Source organism: Cryptomeria japonica, chromosome 8 (assembly GCF_030272615.1).
Source record: "Cryptomeria japonica chromosome 8, Sugi_1.0, whole genome shotgun sequence".
NCBI lineage: Eukaryota > Viridiplantae > Streptophyta > Pinopsida > Cupressales > Cupressaceae > Cryptomeria > Cryptomeria japonica.
The window spans coordinates 575,184,831-575,207,246 of NC_081412.1; the positions used below are offsets into that span (position 1 = coordinate 575,184,831).

Below are 22,416 nucleotides of genomic sequence, written 5' to 3' on the forward strand. Positions count from 1 at the left end.
TATATAATATAATATTCTATTAAATATACTTCATTAAACACAATAAAGACTTCTCCACAAAACATTTACCTAAATATCTATACGTTCTAGATAAAAACTATTTTATAGAAAATTTTGTCGTTCTAATGGGATTTTATCAAGCCCTAAACTTAGCTTACATTCTTCTAAACCTTGAGAAAATTCTAAACCAACATGGCTGCACTATAATTTAATTGGATTGGATCTGCAGTCCTTCCAACACGTTTTTTCCGGATAAGTACAATGTAATTCTTCGTTAGAACAAATTCATTAAATCTACAGTAGAATCTGTCATTCCTTATTTTATTCGTATGGTCGATTTTATACTGTTTGCTCCGCAGCATCTGAACTCTAATATAGCACTTCTATGTTGTCCATGCACAAAATCATACAATAACAAAGCTTCGAGCAAAATTGCTTTTAAATGAGAATTTTACAGAATACAAAAATACAAAAGGATTAACTTCTAGCACACATCTTTGCTCATCCATGGATCTGCAGACAGCTGGAATTACAGTTTCATTGAAATGAGAGAAAAGGCACGTAACTAACCAAGTAGTTCACCATTACCCTCAATTCCCTGCAGTATAACAAACAGCTCAAAGCATCAAAGCTGAGACTATCTAATGTTACAACTTCTGATGAATTCATCAGAGTAATCCAAATACATCGTCCAAAAAGGTTTTAGATGTGGGAATGCTATGTCGAGCCATGGCTTAGCCTGCCCATTGTAATGGATTACAGCAGCTTGTTGTACATCATCAAGATTAGTTTTAGATTGATATCCTAATCCCAACATATGCCAACTGGGATCGATGGGATGAACATGACCATTGAAAGAGATTAATGCTGGGGGTAATGTTCCAAATCGCCAGAGTGTGAAATTAGATTCCAGATTCTGTGAAAGAAAAGTGAGGTTCCATCGGTAAGAGCTCTGGCATGTATGAATGCAATACAAGTATCAAACAATAACTCATTCTATTTACCTTTCTGATCCAGTAATGATAAGCTTCCTTGATATTTGTCCTTCTCCAAGCATTCAGATCGAAGATATTCATACCATATGCCCATGCACACTGATCTGGGTCCAAATTCCCTGATATAAGTGGATGAGAGAAATTGAAATAATTCTTGAAACTCTTTGACGTAACATATGGGTCTTTCCCCCTGCATGTTTCAACCGCACCATTAACCTTTCCTTGAAGATCAATATCCCACAAAGTGGATATGTCTCGCTGAACTACTACATCATCGTCAAGAAACACAACCTTCTGGAGATTTGGAAAGAGCTGAACCCAGAGAAGTAAGAAGGCAATTAGATTGAGACAAGCACTTATCCATGTAATAATTTCATTTAGGGTATAATTTAAAAAAGAAAGAGAAATCTTAAAAGGGTTTGGAGATTCACTTGCCTCTGGAAGATATATGCGCAAGTGGTTCATTATTGATATGTATCTGGGGCTTCTTGACTGCAGTTTCAAGTTCAGGACATGAAGACTGTCATTAGTAGTTTTCCCAATTGAATGGTCTCCGTAGTAATATCTTTGAACCTTAACATGGTTTTCTAATTCTTTCAAAACTGGAGTCTGATCCTCTGTCAACCAGTCAAATTGGTCTATGCTTTTCACTTCAACAATGGCAGGATTAAGAGGATGCAAGGCAAACCAAGCATGCATTGCTGAATATGTCTTCTTATCTGTAATTATGTGTATGACCAATTGTTCTGGCTTTATAAAATTTCTCACAGCTGATGAAACTACTACAGATGCTGCAAGGACATTGTCAGATGCCAGGACAATATGATGATAGGTATTCTCTGTAAGACGATATACTAATTCTGGAGATGGCAACTGCTTCCGGGCATGAGCATTTGAGGAATACTCATCAGAGAGCCCAAGGGAAAGGCAATGCAAGCCTTCTGGGATGCTGCTCGATGCAATCTGTCTATATTGATATTCTTCTAACTTATGAGATTTAATCTTCCATTCCATTTGCTCAATCTGGAAAAGTGCATCAAACCATAGAACAGTAACTTGAGCATGAGTATTGAATGGTTAAACAGCTGCAAATAGAAACTGATACACATAATGTTACATCCTAGATTACATAATAATGCATTCAGCCTACATTAGTGCTCACATGCATTAAACAACATGCTTTACTAGCAATATATATATAAGTAATTAAATTAATCATAATAGCCTTCAGCTAATGCACCTGTGCAGGAAGCAACTACTCCATTAATTGAATGGGAACTCATGTACAATTTGAATTTACTATAGAAAGAAGCACATCTAAGAATGTGCCAAGCTCCAATTTAAGTTCATACAAGGCCGATACAGCCTGCTCAATTTTCAGTCAATTCTAAGTTTCTAACAAATATATATTTACGCAAGATTGAATGTGCTGGTGGAGAGTTGTCAAAATGGGAGTCTGATACTGTAGTTTACATGATTCCATTCACTTAGTAGACCTAATCAAGGTTTATGAAATCAACATTAGCAGATATATCTGTTCCACATCTTGTCAAAGAACATGCCTTATCCTCAATGCCTATGATACACAGGAATGCATCTCTGGGGTTTTTTTGGCTATCCCCATTCCCATGACATTTTGGAGATGTCAGGACTCATCAGAAACCTCCCTAAGCTGTCCCTATCCCCCCTTCCTGTCAATAAATGGTTGTCTGTCATCCCCAGGGGGTGCCCCAGCCATTCTGGGGACAGCTAGCATCCCCAGACAGCAGTTACAGTTTTACGAAGGCAAAAAACTTAATCAAATATTTTGAAGTGGATTCTTGATCAATTTAGGGATTCCATACAGTGTACCACAATTCGATCTCTTTATTTATTTTGATGGAGAGTTTTATATCAAACCCAGATTGTATTTGCAACCTGTTGGTCTTTTTATAGTGTACCATAATTTGACCTCTTTATTAAAAATGGAACAATGAAAAGTTTGACTGCCTTTGTTAAAGTTATGTCCATAATCCACCACCTGGCTTAAACTGTTATTCCTGTCATTGCCTTATTATTTCTAATAATGGCTATGAGAAATTAGAATGATGTCAAAATGGCTGAAAGTTGAAATAAATTTTTTTTACAATGTGACAGAAAAAGGTCAATAAACCCAGTTATATTGTTTCCTTCTTTATCGAATATAATATTTTTCCAAGGAACCCAGAGATGTGTCCCATGCTCTATTTCAGGTGTCTCTGACTCCCTATACCGCGGATGTTTTGAGGATGCCTTGGAAATACCTTCCCATCATCCCCTGCCTCTTACATGTCTCAAGAAACGTCTCAAGTACAGCTTGGAAATGGCAGGAAACATTGGGCTAGCTATCCCCACTACTAAAGTTCTAAAAACAATTCATATCCCTCTAATAAAACAATAAACTATCGAGACCGCTGCAAGTAGAGTGTCCAACGATACCAAGATTTATGAAGGCAACTGAAAGATCCGTGCTGAGCAATCAAGACTAATACAGCAATAGATGCATCAGAAACACGGTGAAGCAAAGCATGAATCTACACCAGATATATATGATACTGTAGGAAGAACACATATTTTTACCATGAGGCACATAGGAAATGCGATCAAAAAGACTATATGTGTGCTTGTAGGAACAGTTCTATGTAGTGAAGGAATACTAAACAAAGATAGTTTAGTGCAAAGATGTGTTACAAAAGGTGCAAAGACAAAGCCCAAATTAATGCAGTTTATAGTTCAGGCAACAAATGGCAGGCTTTAAAATTTTTAAATGAATCATAGAATAATCCAAGCACAGTACAAGGGATAATTTAATAATGGTTTAGTGCATCAGTCTTCAAGAATTACATAGAACAGTCCTGGAAAAGTCAATTTGGAGTCATTGATGATCGTGGAGGATGGTGCAAGAGAATAACAATGATAGTAAGTGTAGGAATTACTTTCAAATTGGTCTCTGTACAAATGTAACAATTGGTAGTTGTGTCCAGGAACTGCAATTGAATTCATGCTGCATCATGATTTTGTATAGTGCATAGCAAGATAAAAAGTGCAAGTTTGGAAGCAACTGAATACAAACGCTTGATGGCACAAGTTTGGAGATTTGTTGTTAGTAGGTTTTGATCATATATATGCCTAAAGATCAATTGAGGACCAAGTATTATTTTGTGCAACTAAACTAGAGACAATCCCTCATATTGCCGGGAACTCAGATTCAAAGCTTGATTTCAATTTAGGCAAAGATGAGGTAGAGTCATAGCAGTCATAGATCCAGTTGTCTATATTTTGTGGTTGACGCCTTTTGCCCTTTCATTTTGTTGTATATGCACATTGGTGATGAAATGCAAATGATTAGACACTGAATTTTTGTTAAATTGTATGTCAACTTGTGAATTCTCAATTCATCTCTATTGTTTCTAAATATGTTTATATGAATTTTTGAAATTTTCTACGTTTCAAATTTCCCCTATTTTTTTAATTGTCATCACCTATAGAGAGGTCTCTCAACCCCCGTTGTTCTGGAAACCCGTCCGTCCGTCCATTTCCTATCATCATCATCCTAGAAACTTGGTGGAATATAGGATTTTTCAGTTCATTGACATTCATATACAACTGCAATTTGTGTGGTTATAGTGGCCTTTTGTGGACCAAAACAACCTCTACTGCAGTGTTATGCCTCATCAGTAATGGAGTACTGTAGGGATTTTTATGTTAATGAAATTCCAATACCAAAGTACACAAATACCAGGGTTGTTAGTTATCTAGGCATTAAAAAACTTCAAACAAAATTTAAAAGTGATTCAGTGAGGGGAAAAGGCATGGTTACCAACTTAATACAATTCCCTATCCAGAAATGTGCCTTGAATTATATAATATATTGTTTTTCAGATTTTCCACATTTTGTCATTTTATAGTTTTAGCCTTTTGGCCTATTGTTGTATATACATAGTGACAATTAAACTCAAATGATAACAATGAAATTTAATTAATTTCTAAGTTGAATTGTGAAATCTCAATTCCTTTCTAACATTATGTAATATAGTTGTATAAATTTATAATGAATATGGTGAATGCCTTACTGTATGGATAGTTGAAATTTCTATATTTTCAAAATTTCCATTCTTTTAAATGCTGTCCCTTCCCAACCCCTGTCATCCCCTAACTGTGTCCCCATGTTTCTTGTTGTCTCTGTCTAGAAATACTATGGAACATTGCTCAACACCTTCTATTGTCAAGGTTTGGTAATATTATATCGATCTTGAAAATGACCCTGGCTTCATTTCGAGATTTTCCTGGTTGGGATGATATAGCTACCAATTGTTAGAGTCCTATTGACCCCTGCAATCATACTGTACCATCAAATTCTTTCACTTGAACAACACTATACACAAGGATTGCTTAATTTTTCCTTCCTAACGATATTGTTGATTTTAATCTGACGGAATTGAGTTTCACACACTACACCTGACTTGATATGATGGTGAAAGTGTGCAATTCGTAATGGAACTCACATGTTCAAATCCAAAAGGAAAGGGTTGCTAACCTCAAAATAATATAAGGTAAATGGAACAAGCAATCTTGTGAAATGCTTGTGTAAACGCTGTCTAATACACCAAATTGTTCTCTCTTGGCAATGATCTAAGAAATGACTACCAGTGGAAAAACAAATTTGATAGTTCATTATTAATGCTTCTCAATATTCTTAGCTATACAAACATACTAAAGATTAAAAATAAAAATAAGTTTGACATGGCTTGTTAAGTTAGATATACATGTACAAAATGTGATTTTATTAAAATTTTAATCTATATTCATCTATCTTTAGATAAATTGATAGGTAGGTAGGTAGGTAGGTAGGTAGGTAGGAGAGGGAGAGAGGGAGAGAGAGAGAGAGAGAGACCCAAGGAGAAGGAAACTGTGAGAAAAATAATCACTTGGCAGAAGAGTTGATCAAGGCATACAATGAAATCCCTGACTTAAAAAAGGGAATAAGTTGTTCAAAACTTCAAAGGCTATGTGAGCCTTCAAGCTATCATACAACATGGTGAGAAAGAAGGATGGCAAACTGAACGAATCAAAAGAGATAAGGTGGAGGTGGTTACCTTGAGGAAGAGAAGATTCAAAAAACCTGCGATTAGGGTGAGATTTAAATCGCTATATTTACATTGACCCAAAGAACAGGAAAAATGTTCATTTTTCTAATTTATTGTTAGAGCATGATGGTTATGAATGATGGTGTGGTCCGATATGAAGAAGCAATTGATCTGAGCATAGATGAATGGGATCAGTTTATTGCTACATTGGTGTAGTTATGCATTTATTACACCTTAAATTCAACTCACCTAGGTTATTTATTACTTAGGTTTAGTTATAACTTTTTTTTTGGTGAATGAGGTCTCAACTTACTCCTTTTTGGAGAATGAAGAGTCAACTTATTCCTTAGAATAATATCTATTTTTGAAGAGTGAGTTGTCATCATCATCTCCTTGTATTTTCTAGAAATGCAAGTTCATTGCATCTATAGTGGACAATTCATGAATGAAGTCACTAAGTTCTATTCATTGAAAACTAAGTCTATGCTACTCTTTGAGCAACAAGGTTGTTTGTGAATAGCTTAAAGTGATTTAATTCAAGGTAAAGATTTCATGTAATTATCAAGAAACTTACACCACAATATGATAGGAAAAGCCTGAGTGGTTATCTTTAGGTCCACTTACAAACTGTGTTACATGGGCATGTTTCCCCACACCTCGAACCTCTTTCCTGTCCCCTTAGGCATATTTGGAGATGCAGAGGCAGTAGGGGACGTCCCCTGACTGTCCCCCCAACAGGCAAATTCTGGAAATTTATAGGAAATGTGTACCCATTATAGGGGATGACAGGAAAACAGTTAGGGGATGCCTAGCCATCCCTGAGGCAGGCAGGGACGTCTCAGACATCCCTTGACTGTCCCAGGGACAGCCAGGCGTCTGCTACAGAAGCAATTTTTTATAATGTTATAAAAAATAAAATCATTCATAACATTAGAAAAAAGAGACTTCAATATATCATGACCACATTATAACAGCAATATAACATGACAGCATTATAACAGCTGCAATAAATATATCATGATAGCAGTCACGCAGTGTAACAACAATTAAATTAATCGTGACAACAGCAATAAATATATCACGATTCATATTCATAGTTATCGATGTAAGTTATATAGCAGTTAACACTAACAGCAATAATTTGTATTTCTGATTTCATTGTTCAAAAGGATCTCAAACTTCAAAATTCTTGACATGGTATCAGAGTCAGTTATTATTGTCAGTTTCAAAAGTGATTAAAGGTGCATTGGCCATGGTCTTGTACAGTGTGGTATTGTTAAAGAAATGCAAACAAACAATTTCTTTTTGGAATGTGATTGGCATGAAGGGTTCAGCAGAAATATCCAACATCACTTTAACAGTGTCGGTTTATATCGTTGCTGTTATAATGCTGTTCATTATATTGCTGTCCCCCTGCCATCCCTTAAAAATGGTCCTCAGACTGTTATCTGTAAAATGCATTCCTTGCCATCCCACCATCTTTGTCCTGGAAATGCTGTAGAACATAGATTATTTAATGTCCTTACATATTCTAGGAGTTTCAAAATATTTGACAGTCTAGAAAAGTCCATAAAACCAAAAGCATATGGTCGTGTAACAAAATGGATGGGAGCATGCAACAGATACATCGCTGAGTCATCTCTTTTGAAGGCGATAGCTTGGGAAATTACTCAGTGTCCCAGCTCTCAATCCCCATGGGAATTGTCCCTCGTAGAGGGCCCCACCAAAAAAAATTAGGGAATAGAAGTTCAACCAGATATGATTAATGCTTATTTAAAGCCTGGGCAAGGAATTTTACTTGCCTGATCTGTCAGTTACCAGGACCTCCAAATTTTTTACCAGCTTATCACAACTTCTAAGTACTGTAAACCCACATAGGAAATTTTAAATATTCTATTTGCAACTGGAAATGATTGGATACAGCTCATTTCCCTGTAACAAAAGTGTTTCTCACATTGCTACATTTTCCTAAAATGTGTTAGGTAAACTCTACATTCATGCCAACGCTTCAGTTGCATTTTCAAAAGTAATGAAACTCCAAAGTTCCCTGAATATTCAATAATCATAAAAATAAGGCTATAATCAAGGCTTTGGTTTCATTGTAGGAATGGAGTTGGCAAATATGTGACACAAAAACATGTGGACAAATCTTATCTACACAACTAATATATGAAAATAATTTTACACAAAACACATGAAAGGAAGGAAATAGCAAACAATACACTCCGGCAAACAGTTTAACACCAGCTCCAAACCACCACATAGACCCTCTATCAAGACATCTATGTGGACCCATGTTAGTAGGAACCATGTGAACATTTTAATCAACTCTGTGTTTGTTTCTGGTATTCACAAAAGTGTCACCTCAGCAACCCATGACTTGAGCAGCCCTGTCATCTGGACCTTGCCAATCTGCCCCATCAACAGCAATTAAACTGCCATGTCATCATCACCTATGAATGCAACCTAATCTCTGCCTAGATATAATGTGGAATTTGCCAGCAAATTTGCATGGTACCACCAGGATACCACTATGCAGGCATGAACCCATGGCATAAGCTAGTCACATTGTCCCACATGGCAACCTCAAAGTTTCTTTTTCTAGTCTCTAGAAGGCGGTCATGACCCCTAAGTATAATTGAGTCTATAAATCCTTTTATCATTTTACTTTTTATCACATCGGTGAACAAGTGCAAAGGTAAAACTAGCTAAAGGGGTAACAAGGCAGCTCAAAAGGCATTTTTGGGAACCTCAACTTAAGTCATGATTTCTTGCACAATGACATATGAGAAACTTTTTCTAGTGTTATTTTGAAATCAAGTATTTTTTAAGCTCAATGCACTGGTTCATTCAAATTCAATATAGGAAACTATCAGGAGCAACACCCAAATAGATTTTCAGTACAGGTTTACCTCTAATCACATGGATGAACAAGTGTGAAGGAAAAACTAGCTAAAGGAGCAACAAGGGAACTCAAAAGGATATTTTTTGGAGTTCGACTTGTCTCTTGAATTCTTTCACATATGGGCAAATTTTTTTGACTGTCGCTTAAAAAGAACATATATTTTCAATCTTGATGCAATAGTGCAATCGAATTCCATTCTTGACGAATGAAGAGTTGTTTTTGGCTTTGCTCTCCATATCTATACATGGACTGTCCTTTGGCTTTGATTTCATGTTTGCTTTGTTTTGACCTGCTTATAGCCACTAGATGGAAATGAATTGCTTATTCACAGTAAGTAATTTCATGGAAGTAAGTTGAGCCAGACTTGGCCATAGGCCTTGGTTCCTTCATATTCGATGAGTTACTTGAATGTTGAAGGGAGAGCAAATTGATTGGTGGTTTTTGGAACATACCCCATTCATTTTTTCTTCTTTGCATCCTTCTCTCTCCGTCCATCCTTCTCTCTACAAGTTTTATCTTAGCTTTTATATTAGATATGAATCAGCCTTTCCAAAAGGTTGCCCATGTATTGATGCTATGGATGTGTGCGTCTGAAGTCGCATGCCCTCAAATCAACATTTATGGCCTTATATGTAGGTTTATCATTTTGGGGCATCATCAGTTTTCTAACTTGCCTGGTGGAACTTCATTCTTGAAGCTCTCACAAATTTCTATTAATTTAGTCTTCATTTTTTAAGAGACCTTTTGAAAAATGTTACAATATCTCAAATTTTTGGGTGAAAATTTTTGGAAGTTTACTTTCTAAAGCAAAGTGTTGTGACATTGTCAATCTGAACTGCACCCTTCTGTTGGATTCCAAATCCAACAGCTCAGTGAAACATTGGAATCGCTTCAAGGTGTGGGACCTTGCTGAATGAAGCCAAACCTCCAGATAAAGGGTTGTTTCCCTATCTAACCTAGATGAAAGGTGCTGGTCCAACCCAATACAAGATGATCCTACTCTATTGATTGCTAGGGAAAAGGGGAGAAGAAATGCATGAAAGGGAAAGGGCGGTGATGCACCTAGGTTAAATGGTGTCTTCCTACTCAATACAACAGAAAATATCAATGAAGCTATTGAAGAGATTCACACAATTCTCTATTTTAAGATTTTTGCAGGAAAATATGAGGGTAAGGGGTTTAAAAGGTACTGAATGGGAAGAAATATCAACAAATGGACCCTGCAAACAGAGTTCACACAACATACATGCACAAAAATATAGAATGCAATGAAAAACAATAGGTAACACCTTCAACTAATCTTCCACCTCTCAACAATGAATTAAAGTTAGTATTGGTGCCTAGGTAGATACTTGGGACTAGAGAGAAATGTTTGAGGAACCATGTATGCACTGAGTTCTTGGTGCAATGGAAACGTTTACCTCCAAAGGGTACCACTGGGGAGTCAGCTAATATTTTAGATCACCCAGCCTTCTCTTGCTTAAGGGCAGGCAGATTTGTGGAGGGAGGACTTGGAATGTCCTTTTGACATTAAGGAAATGTGGGGACTACTCCTCTAATCTGTATAATGAGTGGTTAGCAGAATATGAATAGAAAACATATATGTTGTAGTTACTTCAGTTGGGAGTAAGTAAACTAATGTAATGAGGCAATTGAGTTGAAGTACGCATTCATTGGTATAGTTTCCATTTAATTCGGTTAGATTTAGTTATCTAAGACTTGTCAATTAAATAATTGGGGTTACTTATGATTGAGTCATATAAAAAAGGAAAGAATGGATTATAAGAAGAGTTGGGGAAAAAAGAAGGCACTTCCCATATCATAGAAATATAATTTTATTCTCAGTAGTGTGACAACTATGTACAACTTGTGCCATTTGGAGACATAATAATTCAAGTGTAGCAACTGGACTATCTTAGGGACAAAACAACAAAGAAGAAAATATAGATTTAGAGTGTCATTAGGGTCATCAGAGGTGTTATCAATTTTATAAGTAGGGTGTGCCCAATAATTTGTATCAAATTAGTAAATTTAAATTTGCACGTGTCCTTTGATGAAAATAAAAAAGATACCAAAAAAAATTTATTGCTAGAGTATTTATGGTTTATTATTTGTGAATTTTGTTGGGGTTCCTACATGGGGTGCTAGAGAGGCCAAAAATGCAACCAAGTTCCAAAGACCTCTGTTTTCTATATTCTTGGAACCTCCTATGAATGATAATCTATTTCTACTAACTCTAAATCCACCTATAGGTTTCCTTTAAGTGCTTGAACCTTAGATTTTCAACATCTAAGTTGGGGTAAGAGAAAGGGGTTAGCCTATTTGGGAGACTACCTTAGTCAATTCCCTAGGAGATATATTTCAATTTTCAACCATCAACAACAAAGCCTTGGAAAGATTGGATGTGCATACTCCTATGTGGGGTGCTTGTGATATGTACAGCGTATATCAATGACCAATAAACACTAGGAGGATGTCTTATCACTGGGTGTTGTGTGCTTGTGCAATGGAGGATAGGAGAGAGATGTTAAATGTCACTAATATAATTGGGGAAAGATTGGGAAAGGGTTTGAATCAGCAACAAGGGTTTGAAGGGGATATTTAACAACAATAGAAGCTTGGGAGAGAGATTTTGAAGGAACAGAAAACCTTGGACACTAGGGCTTAGTCCCATAGTCCTACACTTTCTGATGAAATTTCAAGGAAATATTTTGAGCGACATCCTGATCCCGAATGTGTTTCCAATATCTGTATTTGACACCTTCAAGACTAGGTCACCTAGCCCCATAGTTCAACATTTCCGAGCTCAAATTTTAAACACAGGTTCCTCTTTGACTCTCATTTCTAGATCTGTACTTAAAGTCTCCATATCTGTTCTAAAACTTCCTATTTATGCTGATTACTCTCAATTTTACCTCATTAGCCCTAGTTCTTACATTTAATCATTCTATCTTATCCAATTGCATCAATTCAACAAAAAGGAGGTAAATTCAATTTGTGCCTAGCTCTTTCCAGTATGTTTGAAGTTGGGCCTTTTGGATTCATTTTTCCTTAATGTGATGTTGTTGTGAATTGTTTTGATTCCTAGTTTGCGTGTTTAGACTAGTGAACCCCATTTGCTCACCATTATAGTATGTGATTAAAGTAACTTCTTAGATAAGTTTATTATGTCTTAGAATTTGATTTACTAAAGGGTGCATTATAAAAGTTTTAAATCCTTTGAAAATCTCTATATTTCATAATTTTTCAATTTCCAAGTCTTTGTCGAGCCATTGTTAAGTCCAAGTAGCAAGTTTGAGTTTGAGTCAAAAATTAGTTTGCCAAGTCTAAGTCTTGTAACTATGGTTGGAATCAAGAGGGGTTGATTTGGACTCTAACATCTAGATGAGTTTTATCTTACACAATGCCTAAATGCATTTGTTACAATAATGAATTTTGACCCAAGACTTTCAAGAATGATTCTAGGCATGCAAGTAGGTTTGGGGGTCGTATAAAACATATCAAAGATAGGTTTAAGCCATAAATAGATAAAAAGGAGTCCTAATGCATGCTATGGGTACACCAAAATGCATGCAAAAACAAACTATATTATTGGGTTATTCAAAAACCGGTCTCGTGCCAACTCCGCAACACTTCGGGAGTAGGAATGGCAATAGGAGCACCCTAGAAGCATCCCAACCACCATGGGCTATCTATGGGTATACCGTACCCACAGTGAACCCAAGGTGCTTGAGATGCTCCCAAGGCGTTCTCAAGGCACTCCCAAGCACCCCCAAAAGATCACAAATGCTCACTTGATCCTATTTATTGGTATTTTGAGCAAGGACTATTGTTTGACCAAAAAGATGTTGTGTTGACGATATTCATGGCTGCAATCTTTTGTGTTGACTAGTTCTTGCTGATTTGACTTGATAGTCTATTGTTTTAACCAAAATTTTATAGTAATTTGCCTAATTTGACTTGCTATTGACCGCTGTATTTGTCCTTTGATATTCTTTAACAAACTAAAGTAGCAATTGCGACACCTATAGCTGGATTTCAATAGGAAATGTGTCTGAAAAAGGTCTTGTCAGTAGGAAATGCCCCTCGATTGCCCCAAGAATAGCTAGAAATCTCCCTAATTTGCTTAAAAAAAAAAAAAAAGGGAGCCAAAATTTAGAAAAAAAAATTCCTGCTTGGACATATTGAATAATATTACAAGGGCAGGCTGAAATCCATGAACAATCATTTTAGTTATGATCATGTAAAATGATCTCACAATGAAATGGGCTTACATTGATCAAACATGTAAGGCATATTATTTAGGAAACCATCTAATCTTTGGTCCTTGTCAACTTGCACTAAGAAAAGAGGTTTCTTTATTCTGGCTTGTGTGATTGGGTAATAAAAACCCAATTCTATAGTATGTGATAATTTGAGTTTATAAAATATAATAAATCCCCTCCCTCCTTCTAGTTTGATGTTATTGTTTGTTTTAAATGTTGTTAGAATTTCCTATATGATGAATTTAATTATTTCCCTATTTATATTTTGATTTCTCACAATTGCATAGAATGATCACAAAGCATTATCCAAGATCCTATATGAATCCTATTTGTATGGACCCAACCATAGGACCACCATGGTTCAGGTACACAATTGCAGCAAAGCTTTAACGATCACAAAACAACACACACACACACACACACACACACATAATACAGCCATACCCGAACATACCGTACCCAAGAGGAAAAATATGTCGTACCAGCATACCAAAATCACATTCCCATAGTCAATCCCATACCAAAACTGGCAACTTAGATAACATAAGGCAAAGATTGCAAAGTAGGCAATTCTAACCTTACAGTATCATGTTATCTAGAGAGCAGCCCAAATCTCATGTAGTATTTGTTGTTTATAACTAGGTAAGATGGGTTCGGATTGCCTTAAGGCAACATCCGAACCCATATAGGACTGGGTCCTATCTTAAAGGGGTAACGTGCCCCCAAGTCAAGTCCGGCCCCATACCTCCACACCGCACTAAATGCACCACCTCAATAAAACAAATTGGCGCCAAAAAGGATTAAGGCCGACTTGGGGTATATGGGTTAAAGACTCATATAAACAAAGTTAAATTGCAAACACAATTCAATCACTTCATCTCTCACACAATCAGCGAACTAGCTCTGCAACTAAAGCTGTGAAATATAGAAGAGGATTGTGCGAACTTGTCCAAGAGGATATAAGGCATTTTGGTGCAGATTTGGTGTATTTAGAAGGGCAGATCTGATATACTAAAAGGAATCAGATCTGGAGAATCAAGCTAAGTATTGTATTTGTGCAATTAAGATTGAATACATAATCTGACCTGTGGGTCTTTAGTGTTGGGTTTTTCCTCCTTGGAGGTTTTCCCAGGGTATTTGTGTTTGTCTCTTGCTCTCTTGTTTCATTCTTGGATTTACTTGATTATGGTTTACTAAATGCTAACAAATAATTAAATGTTACAAATCTGATTACTGAACTAGGGCACAAATTTAACAATATTCATGAGAGGATTTGTTGTGGGTTGACCTAAACTAGAGAGATTTACTCTCCATACATGGCACTACCAAGTACCAACAATGTGTGTGATTTGGTCCTTTATGGGGCCAATTTTGAACCATAGATTTTGACACAACTCATCCACAAGAAACAAAAGGAAAAGACTAGCATACAGAAAATCAATTGCTTCAACTTCCATAGTTGTTCTTTCCCTTTGATGACATTGTATGTAGTTAGAAAAGAAGAGAGAAGAAGATAACCAACCATTCATCTTTTTTGATAGAATGTCATGTACAAAACATTCAAATTAATAAAGTATGTTAAAGTTCTATATATTTCCTTCACGTCATTTCTAATTGTACTTCAATTTCTGAATTCTTGTTTAATATTGCTTGTAACACACCCAAGTTCTAGCAATTCTTCCTAAGATCTGGATCAGGTCCTATGTGTGAGCACAGACAAGTCATATTCATAATATCCATTGTCTTATAAAGATCAGGACCATAGATGTCAAAATATGTAACCCATTTGATCAGTAAAAGACTTGAAAAAGAATTGAAAATTGTATACTAGTGATGAGCCATTTTTAGGCTATTGCGGTTCACACATTCAACTAAACTGAGATCATAGATATATTCTACATTAAATTCATCAGCTAATATTTTCTATAAAATCTTAAAAGAACTATCTGATTGATGAAAGAACTCATATGGTCCATTTCCTGCATTGAATTGAAGCACTTCTAAGATGATAAAACGAACTCTCTAGTCTTGAACCATTAAGGAAATAAATTGCAAAACAGAAGACGATAGTGAATTATCTAGTCTTGAACTATTATAACAGTAATAAATAGTCACAAAACATATGGAAATAGGATCTCGAGAAATAACAATTTATAAAGGTGAAGGCATACCATGGCTTTCAACTTGATTGCAAATGTTCTAATGTCATAACCACTTTTCTTTAGATCATCAACAAGATCAGCATATGAATCTGGGACTAACAGCCCTCCCGGTGGTGCTTGCCTACTTACTTTGAAAACTTCGTACATATCCTTGATGTTTCTCTGCGCCAAGCAACATATACCACACTGTTAATTCCAGGTAACACTACCAAATAATCAATCTTTCCATATGTATTTAGAATAAGCATCGGAAAGTAGATTCTTTGATATGATATAATGATAATCTTAACCCTGGGTTTAATAATCTTATTTATCCCTATGTTAGAAGATGATCTCATAAGGTGGTGGACCACCTAGTTAACATGGCTATATGGACAAACAATTGGGGAGATCAAGGGGTTGAAAAGTTTGAGACTGATCAAAATAAGTAGGTAGAGCTACTGGAGAATGTATGCTAGTTAATTGCCTGTGTAATGGTACCTAGAGACCATGTACTTGGACTGTGGTGTCAGCATTTTCAGCAGCTTCAGGAATTCCAGAATGAAGCTTTTCATACTTTGTGACTACAGAACATTAAGGTATTTATTGGGAATAATTTAAACGCATCATGGATTCATATGGAATAGCTGTTACACTGGTCAGCAGATTATTTGGTTAAGCTTTATGATTTTTGGATGCTATGTATTGATCCTTAGCAACGTACATACTTGCTTGGCATGTAATTGGACTGTGGTGTCGACATTTTCAGTGGCTTCAGGAATTCCAGAGTGAAGCTTTTAGTACCTGGAGGCTACAGAATATGAAGGTATTCCTTCGGTATAATGTAACTTCTATCATAGATTCATATGGAATGGGTGTTCTGTAAGTAGATTATTTGATCAAGTGCTACAATTATCATATGCTATACATTTACTCTGATTAGCAACAAGGATAGTTGAGTGGTTAATTGTCTCATTCTGGGAAGAAATAAACCATGATTTTCTATGGTATGGCTAAGGGTAGTATGGACAGGGTGACCATGGAAAAAGGCTTCAAGCTTTTGCCTCTCAGCTAATGCTGCTAAAGATAATGGGGTTAGATGAACATAAAGCTTCCTCAATAGAGCATAGAAGAGCCTTAAATGAAAGGAGATCCAGATTAGTACTGGTTGGAGAAATCCTGATTCTTGAAAGAGATTAATTCTGACTTCAAGCTTCCTGAGGATGAAAGGCAAGTTCAGAGGGACAAAAAATATTGTAGCACTTGAACCATAGCATCAAGAATATAGCTTTGTATCTGGACAATTGTATCTTTGATATAATGGCTGGTAACAACCAGAAGAGATGGGAGACATCTAGAAACTGGAAAAGGAGTTTAAATGATATGCTGGCCATGAGATGTGTGGAGAAGAGAACTGTCATGGTAAGGGAAAGAGGCAACCATGAGTGAGGATGTCATTACTGTTGAAACACATAACTATTAATTAACAATTAAAATATTGGAGGATGAATATATCAAAGTCAGAGAAGCTTATCAAGGTAATCTGTGTAGATTTGATGAAGGAGTTGTGGAAAAGGGGAAGAGTAACATGGGTTCTGAAACCATCATAAACCTATTCATCAATTTTGTTGAGTCTTGCTATCTGAAATTCTGTGAAATGAAGCTGAACTTCATTCAGATTCAACTAGAAATATAGAATATCCTTCTCTGTGATACAATGTTTCTTGTTTTGGGCTCCTGCATATGGTACATGACGGTCTCTCTCAGCTGCGGAAATGTTAATTTTTTTAATATAAGTATTGACCGAATGATATTATATTTGAATAATGATCTCTGGGCATGATGATGAGTTTAACACTTGTGTTGTTAGTGGTTCGGACTTTGGAGGACTTTTTGGTACCTCATAATCATCTACTGTCTGATTCCAGGGTTTGTGGCATTGGCCTATTTTGAATCAAAGCTAGTTGATTGTATTTTTTGACAAACTTTAGAAGACAAATTACAAAATATGTTGGCCGCAAAAGAATTAATTTACTCACTCTATCGTCTGAAAGAAACAACTGCGCATCAAATAATGCATTTAAGGAGAGAATTAAAAAGAGGATAATTACATATTTACCAAGAACCCCGATATGTAAAACAAGACCTATGACTTACACTTGAACTGTACGAATCCCTCAAGAACCCTGGCGTCAATCTCCGCCCAAGACAGTCTGGATAAACCATGCCAATTTCAAGTCAGTTTTTTGCCTCTGAAACAAATGGTTCAGGTGGCATCAACTCTTTAGCCTTCAAACTTCATGTTAGAAACTTGTCTACACTACCACCAGATTTATAATTCGTAATAAATAAATTAAAACCCATAAAAATTCAATTCAATCCAAAACAAATAGTTTGACAAACTGCACCAGCTTTTACAAAGTGTAATTCTATTTCGGCTTTAACAGCACTCATCCTAAAATACAAAAAAGATCTCGAGATTGCACATGAGATTATAAGCGCTGTTTTCTAAATTGACTGTATTACATAGAAAGCATGACTTACTCAATGAAGAGCAGTCGCTGACCTCCTCCAGGGTAACAACCGCAATCCAAGCAAATATAGATGACATCAACAATGCCAGAAGTAATAAGCAATACACCTTAGTTCTGTACGAGAGCTTGCGCCCTGAAACCTTAATCTTCATCAAGTCCAGTAGACCACTTGAAATTGATATTGTGATTCTTCTCATACCAGGGGATATATGCACCTGCATTTTGAAGGCTTGTTCTATACTGAATCGCTATATCTAAGAGCTGTTTCTCAGTATTGACAAACCAACCGATATCCTTCTCAATTGAAATCCTCTCGTACCCAAATGTCTTATAACCGAAATCTCCTCAAAATCGGTTCTTCTTCACCATGGACTTGCTCAATTACCAATGTTTTTAAAAATCAGTTCTTCTTCATCATTCATTTGATCAAATCCCAATGCTTTCCAAGTGGATGGACGATATTAAACTACCACATTGTATCATTCCGAAATCCACTTTTCTCTTTTCATGTGGGCTTAAATTGGAACTGGGGATTTTTCAACTAGGACCTTCTGAAACCATGCGTACTTGCTTCAAAACAGGGGAATTTCCAACTGGGTCTGTCTCAATTTCTCATTTCCGTGAGTCCTTACAGGACTTTTCTACTATATCCGTCTCAAAGTCAAATCTTTTTCAGTTTTGTGTGACTGTGAAATGCTTAGAGTCTAAGCTCTGCTGATTTGAAGCCTAGTTTTGGCTTGTCTGTGGTCTGGAAGTTAGATTTCTGGGATGGTAGGTGAGTGGGTATTGAGTAGAAGCAGCGTTTAGGCCGGTGGGGCACAATTCCTTGGAACAGAGCGCCAACCGCTTCACTGATTTTGATTGGTTTCCTTCCACTTCCATCTCGATAAGTTCAATTGAGATTATTACATCACGTGTATTTACAGCGGCCGCAGGCATGATCCCATAAATTTGTATTGCCACCTGGCCTGGAAAACTTGAATGCCAATAGAATTATACAAGTCAAACAAATATGAACATGTCAACCATTACCAAGTGGCTTATGGCTTTGTTTTGTTTTAAATGAGTTTTAATCGCTGATATTTAATATGGTATTTAATTTTTATTATTTTTTTTATTTAGATTTGATTAAATTTGGGCTGTAGCTATTCTGGTTTCAAAAACAGCACCATTCAGGCTTAAAATAAGGTAAGTCAAAAATAAAATAACAGATATAATATGAAAGTAAGTCTGTTGTTTTAGAATCAGATTAGGTGCATTTTTTATTTTGGATTCTACCTATATTTGAAGATATATATGATTTCTTTAATGATAAAAAAAATTATATAAATATAATTATTGTTTTTACTTTATTTTTTCATTTGATAGATTCATTCAATTTTTGACATCATGTCATGTTATTTCATCTAGGATTTTTGAGATGTGTCATATATGATTTTTTAATAGAAAGAAAACTTGTTTAAATATATATAATCATTGTTTTTTACTTTATTTCTCTTTTTGACAAACTCATTCAATTTTTGAAATGTCATGTAATTCCATCCACAATTTTTGAGATGTTGTGTTCATGTTTTTTTAGATGTTATAGATGTTGCATTCATAATTTTTGAGATGTGTCTCCATGATTTTTGAGTTCAAATTTCACAAGGGGTAGGGTATGTACGCAATTAGGTGTCTCTTCTTATTGTGATTTTTGAGTTCGAATCTCACAAGGGATAGGGTATGTACACTTTGTTTGTAATTCACTTAACCGTATCTTTACAAATATTTATTAAAGTCACTTAAACGTATCTTTACACAATCTTATTAAAAGAAGATATTTGAAATGCAAATTGCAGTACACATAGATAAATGAGATTTTCAATGTCTCTCACCAATCAATTTTCTAAGTTTATAGAAATATATAAGTTATTATTTTCACATCTAGTCATTGTCATCCTTTTGAAAATATTTTATTATTTAATTTTTATCTTTATCTTAATTTTGTTTTTATTCCTTAACTCGTACAATCTATTATAAAAAAGGGAATATATAAGTTATTATTTTCACATCTAGTCATTATCATCCTTTTGAAAATATTTTGTATTTTAATTTTTATCTTTATCTTAAATTTTTTTTTATTCCTTAACTTATACAATCTATTATGAAAAAGGAAATAAAAAAAGAAAATGAAATCTCTTTTCATATAAATTTGAAGTAAATAAATTTGAACATATGATGTGTAGATTTTGCCTTTCTTTTTAAAAACATGTTATACTTATTTTGTAATTATTTTATGTTATATTATATTACGCACATTCATATTCAAGGGTTTAATATTTAAAAATAGAAAATAATATATTGTCTAATTGGTGAAAATGGAGAATTTGGGCTATAAAAAAATACAATATCTCATGAAAATAATTTGAGATGTGTATTGAGAGGGGGTGACAAAAAAGGAGTTAGATTTGTTCAATTTTTAGGATGTGATGCTATTCCATCTACTTTATTGAGGCAAGTTGTACTTGTTTGTTTAATATTTAAGATGCACATTATAGAACATATAGATAAATGAGTGTTTTCAATATTTTTTTACCAATCAATTTTCTATGATGCTTATTGGTACTAATCTCCTCATAAGTAAAGAAATTACTATTTTTAAATTTTTTAAATTGTAAAAATTATTTTATGACAATTTGATTAGACAAAACATTTTGACTGATTTTACCAATACACTAAAATGATCCCATTTTTTTAGATGATTTTTTAGCTTATGAAAATATGAATACAACCCACACTTAAAACTAATGATACTAAACTTTATAACTCTAAATTTGTATAAGAATTTTTTTTAATTAGATTTCTACTTTTTAATATTTTTTAAAATCATAGTTTATTTTTAATCATGAATTTAAATTATCTAATCATTATTTTTACTATAACATTTCTATTATATTATAGTTATTAAAAATATTTTATTAATGTGAAAATTATAATTAAAATAATATTAATTAAGAGTTAAGTTTAGAAATCTTATTATTATAATTATATAATTTTTAATTGAATTAAGCTTCAATATAATGTTTATACTATATTATAAATATTAATAATATTTTATGAAGGTAGGAGTTATAATTATCTATAATATATACCATTTATTTTTTATTGAGTAAGTGGGGAGAGGACTATGATCCCTTAGATCAGCACAACATTAACTATAAAAGAAACAACAAAAAACAAACTACAAATCATCAATAACAATATACCCAATCAAAACTTATCAATAGTCCACATCAAAAAACACATAGTTCAATCCAAACCATGAGAGTAGCAAATCAAAATATCACAACATAAGCCATGAAGGCCATCAGTCTTAAAGAAAGTAGCAACTAAATCTAAACTGAAACTAAACCTAAGCATAATAGAAAACAACAACATTAGTCATCTGCTCCTGAGATCTTGTTCCAGGCATCAACTAACTTTCAAATGTTGATTTTCTAGCCCTCCTTCTTCTTTCCTATTGTCTCTCTTATTCTTTTTCTGAAGCATCATTTTCAACTTTGATTTTCCTAAGACCACTCCCATAATCAAATTTTGCATTATGCCATTGGTTATGTGAATTAGAGAGTTGATAGCACTCTCAATTTCATTTTTGGCTTCATTAAACTCATCTTGTGCCTCCAAGTCTATAATGCGTCATTGCATCTCTCTTATCTAGATCTCCAATTTGTTGTCTCTATCCTCATTTTTGTTCTCCAATTCTAAGCAGTATCTCATCTCTATATTATCCTCATTATCCAAACCAGTATAGTGGTCTTTCTTGTTGTCTTCTTCTTCCATATCCTTCGCATTGTGTTGGCTAGTATACTGGTCTTTTTAGTTATCTTTGTCTTCCATATCTTCCTAAACAATATCATTTTCTTCACCTTCCACCTTAGATCCCCATTCCATTTCCCCTCCAGCATCATCCTTTGGATTTTCAAAGTCCTCTTCCTCATTTGATAGGTATTCCTCTTCTATTTCAGGCTCAATAGCCTTCTCATGTTTGGTTTTTTTCTTACCTTTATCCTTTTGTTTACCTTTCAGACCTCCTCTCTCTTGATTCGATTCCCTCTTTTTCTATATTTTGTTTGGGGTGTTGATCTATTTATTTAATTACAATATCCCCACTACTTGACTTTGGGTCTTGGAAATTTGCTTTCTTTTTCTTAGGATTACCAATTTTGCTTCTAAAAATTTTCATTTCTCTAGGGTAAGCTTGATCAATTCAACATCTATATCAAGGAGATTATGAATTGGAGAATTCTTGCCTAACATTTTTACCAAGGAGCTATTAGGTGAGACATTATTTCCCCCCAAAAGAAGGCCAACACTTTTGGACTGCAATTTTGTTTTTTTGGAGCCAGAGGATTTCTTCGGGGTATGGGCTCTCCTCTCTATCGGCTCAATTTTCACTTGGCTTGTAGCATTGTTGGGAAAGAGGGATAGCGAA

The 22,416-nt window shown here is 34.8% G+C and overlaps 1 protein-coding gene across 1 annotated transcript; it reads right to left on the reverse strand.

Annotated features, from left to right (window-relative positions):
- Positions 1-421: 421 nt before the first annotated feature.
- Positions 422-18,897, reverse strand: LOC131048159 (probable galacturonosyltransferase 13). Its single transcript, XM_057982034.2, has 6 exons — positions 17,956-18,897; positions 17,569-17,624; positions 15,442-15,594; positions 1,431-2,018; positions 1,005-1,307; positions 422-916 (listed from the first exon to the last, which is right to left on the reverse strand). The coding sequence occupies exons 1-6, from the start codon at positions 18,164-18,166 to the stop codon at positions 638-640; spliced, it is 1,590 nt and encodes a 529-aa protein (XP_057838017.1). The 5' UTR covers positions 18,167-18,897; the 3' UTR covers positions 422-637.
- Positions 18,898-22,416: the final 3,519 nt, after the last annotated feature.

Bases quoted from the DNA above. Each gene is read 5' to 3' on its own strand.
- LOC131048159 (XM_057982034.2), bottom strand. From the start codon at position 18,166: ATGCAGGTGCATATATCCCCTGGTATGAGAAGAATCACAATATCAATT. The intron at 2,019-15,441 runs GTATGCCTTCAC...GCACTTTTCCAG, and splicing joins CAATCAAGTTGAAAGCCATG to ATTGAGCAAATGGAATGGAA. The intron at 917-1,004 runs GTAAATAGAATG...TTTCTTTCACAG, and splicing joins ATCATTACTGGATCAGAAAG to AATCTGGAATCTAATTTCAC.